The sequence below is a fragment of the Eimeria mitis genome, genomic scaffold, assembly GCF_000499745.2.
Source record: "Eimeria mitis Houghton genomic scaffold, Emh_scaff1083, whole genome shotgun sequence".
NCBI lineage: Eukaryota > Apicomplexa > Conoidasida > Eucoccidiorida > Eimeriidae > Eimeria > Eimeria mitis.
The window spans coordinates 1-2,500 of NW_024011773.1; the positions used below are offsets into that span (position 1 = coordinate 1).

The 2,500-nt window shown below is 61.9% G+C and overlaps 1 protein-coding gene across 1 annotated transcript in view; it reads left to right on the forward strand.

The window, feature by feature from the left end:
- Positions 1–307: 307 nt before the first annotated feature.
- The window catches only part of EMH_0029010 (uncharacterized protein), a gene marked incomplete at both ends in the record, with an annotated part of 6,670 nt that continues 4,477 nt past the window's right edge, over positions 308–2,500 (forward strand). Inside the window, 3 exons of the mRNA XM_038022113.1 lie at positions 308–1,834; positions 2,074–2,132; positions 2,410–2,500. The exon at positions 2,410–2,500 is cut by the window's right edge and continues 333 nt beyond it. Of these exons, the coding sequence (XP_037877967.1) occupies positions 308–1,834; positions 2,074–2,132; positions 2,410–2,500 (1,677 nt within the window). The remainder of the gene's footprint in view (positions 1,835–2,073; positions 2,133–2,409) is intronic.

Consider the following 2,500-nt stretch of genomic DNA (forward strand, 5'->3'; position numbering starts at 1 on the left):
GTGGTAGGGGGGCCCCCCGGGGCCCCCGGCGTGGTTTCCTTGGGAGGTTTGCCGCTGCTGCCGCTGTATTTTAGCCTCAAATACAGATATTTTGGGTTTATTTTTCACGGTAATAATTATTTTCTTTTTATTTTAATATACCTGGGGGCCCCTGTGCAGCAACGCAGCCGAGCGGCAGCAGGGGGGCCCCTTGACGAGGAGGGGCCCCGAGAGCTGTAGTATAGCACGGGCCCCCCCTTCTGCCTCTGCGTCAAACTGCTGAATCTTCTGGGGGCCCCTATAAACATCAAAAGGAAGAGGGGGCCCCATGCCGCTCCTCCGTGCAGGGGGGGGGCCCTGGCCTCTGAGGGGCCCCCCCTTCGGTCACCTGCGGTACCCTTTCGGGATTCTGGGGGCCCCAAAGACCATCCATAGCGAAGCAAAGGATATGGGGGCCCCCCAGGGGGCCCCTTCAACCTTTCGTGGGGGCCCCCGCCGCAGCAGCCGCAGCAGCAGCAACAAGGAGTCTCGAATGAAGGCCCAGGGTACTCTTGCTAGGGGGGCCCCCAAGAACGGGTTTTGGGGGGCCCCCCGCAGCATACCTGGGGCCGCAGCGCGGTTCCCTCGGCCTGACCTTGATGAGGCAGCGCTCAGAGAGGAACAGAGAAAGGTAGAGGGGGCCCCCCACTGGCTATTCGTTACAACTGAGGAGACAGGACCGGGGGGTACCCGCTGCACGCGGCATATGTTGGGTACGGGGGCCCCCAATGCAGAAAGGGGCCCCCAGGAGGAACCTCAGCAGACCCACTCTTGCTCTGTAGGGTACCAGCAGAACCAGCAGCAGCAGCAGCAGCAGCAGCAGCAGCAGCAGCAGCAGCTAAGCTCGGAGAATGTTTCTCCCGTTTGTATTTATGATGCAGTGGAGCATAAGGGGAGTCAGTGGACCCCGGGGGGGCCCCCCTCATCAGTACCCTCTTTCTTTTCAGGGGGCCCCTCCGACTGGCGGTTTCAAATCACGGAGGATTTCGATGCAGACTGGGCCTGGCTATCAGGGGGCCCCTGGGCAGCAGATGCAAGGGGGCCCCCGGGGGCCCCCCAAGGGGGGGGGGCCCCCTTGGAGCGTATAGAAGACAAGCGGCTTAAGGTGTATGTACGGGGCCTCGATATACCCAAACCCATCTCTCTCCTCAACCGCCACCAGCTGCTGCAGACCCTGCAGCAACCCGATAGAGCCATGGGCCTCAAACCCCCAAATAAACACAAGGGGCCCCTTGGGGGCCCCCAGGGGGGCCCCCAAGGGGGCCCCCAAGCGGGGCCTCAGGGGGGCCCCCAGGAGGGGAACCCTCAAGGGGGCCCCCCCCTGGACCCGCCCCAGCAGGGCCCTCAGCGAGACCCTCACGGGGGCCCCTGGGGGGCCCCTCAGGGGGGCCCCTGGGGGGGCCCCCAGGCGGAGAGGAGTGGGGATGGTTGCGTTGGGGGGTTGGTGGTGCCCCTGTGTCCTGAGGCGTATGAAGCTGTTGTAGAGAGAGCCAAACAAATACTGCATTCATTTCAGCGGCAGCAGCTGCTGCAGTTGCTGCTGCTGCTGCAGCAGCACACCTACGTGCTGCAGCAGCAGCAGCATCGCAATCTACAGGAGGCACGCGGCTTATGGCTGCAGGCGAACGCAGCAGCAGCAGCAGCAGCAGCAGCAGGAGCAGCAACAGGACTGCAGCAGCAGCACCAACACGAGATGCTAGCAGAGCAAGCAGCAGCAGCAGCTGCTGCTGCTGCTGATGCAGCAAGAAGCCTCAATGCACTGCAGCAGCAGCAGCTGTTTGAACTTATATTCGATGTTACCCTCCCCCACCTGCCGGTGAGCCGAGAGATACGGGGCCCCAGCAGCAGTTGCTCTCTCCAGCAAAGGGTTTAGGGTTTAGGTTTAGGGTTTAGGGTTTAGGGTTTATGGCGTAGGGATGGGCGGTGGGGCTTCTGCTGTGGGCCCAGCAGCTGTCTCCTGAGTGACGCAAGGAAGGGTTTAGGATTAGGGTTTCAGGTTTAGGGTTTAGGGTTTAGGGTTTAGGGTTTAGGGTTTGAGAGGCCGTGTGTGTGCAGCATATGCCGCTCGAGGAGCTCGGCAGCCTTTCGCGGGTTTTCGCTTTCTGCGTTCCAACGTAAGCGACCAAAACGAGGGTTTAGGGTTTAGGGTTTAGGGTTTAGGGTTCAGCGGAGGGAGTTTTCCATAGAGAAGGGTTTAGGGTTTGGGGTTTTCAATATCTGCGCCCCAAAGGGGGGCCCCCCACAGGGGCCCCCCCATGGGGCCCCCCTAGGAAACTATGGGGTTTTGTGCGGGGCCCTTGCTGGGTACCAGTGTTTACCGTCTGTGCACTGCTGCTGCTGCTGCTGCTACTGCTGCTGCTGCTGCTGCTGCTGCCTCTGTGGGTGGCTCAGGAAGGGTTTGGGGCTGCTGCAGGTGGTGGCGATGCATGCGTTTGACCGGAGCTGCTCAGCTCTATGGGGGCCCCCCGCTGCAGGTGCATCC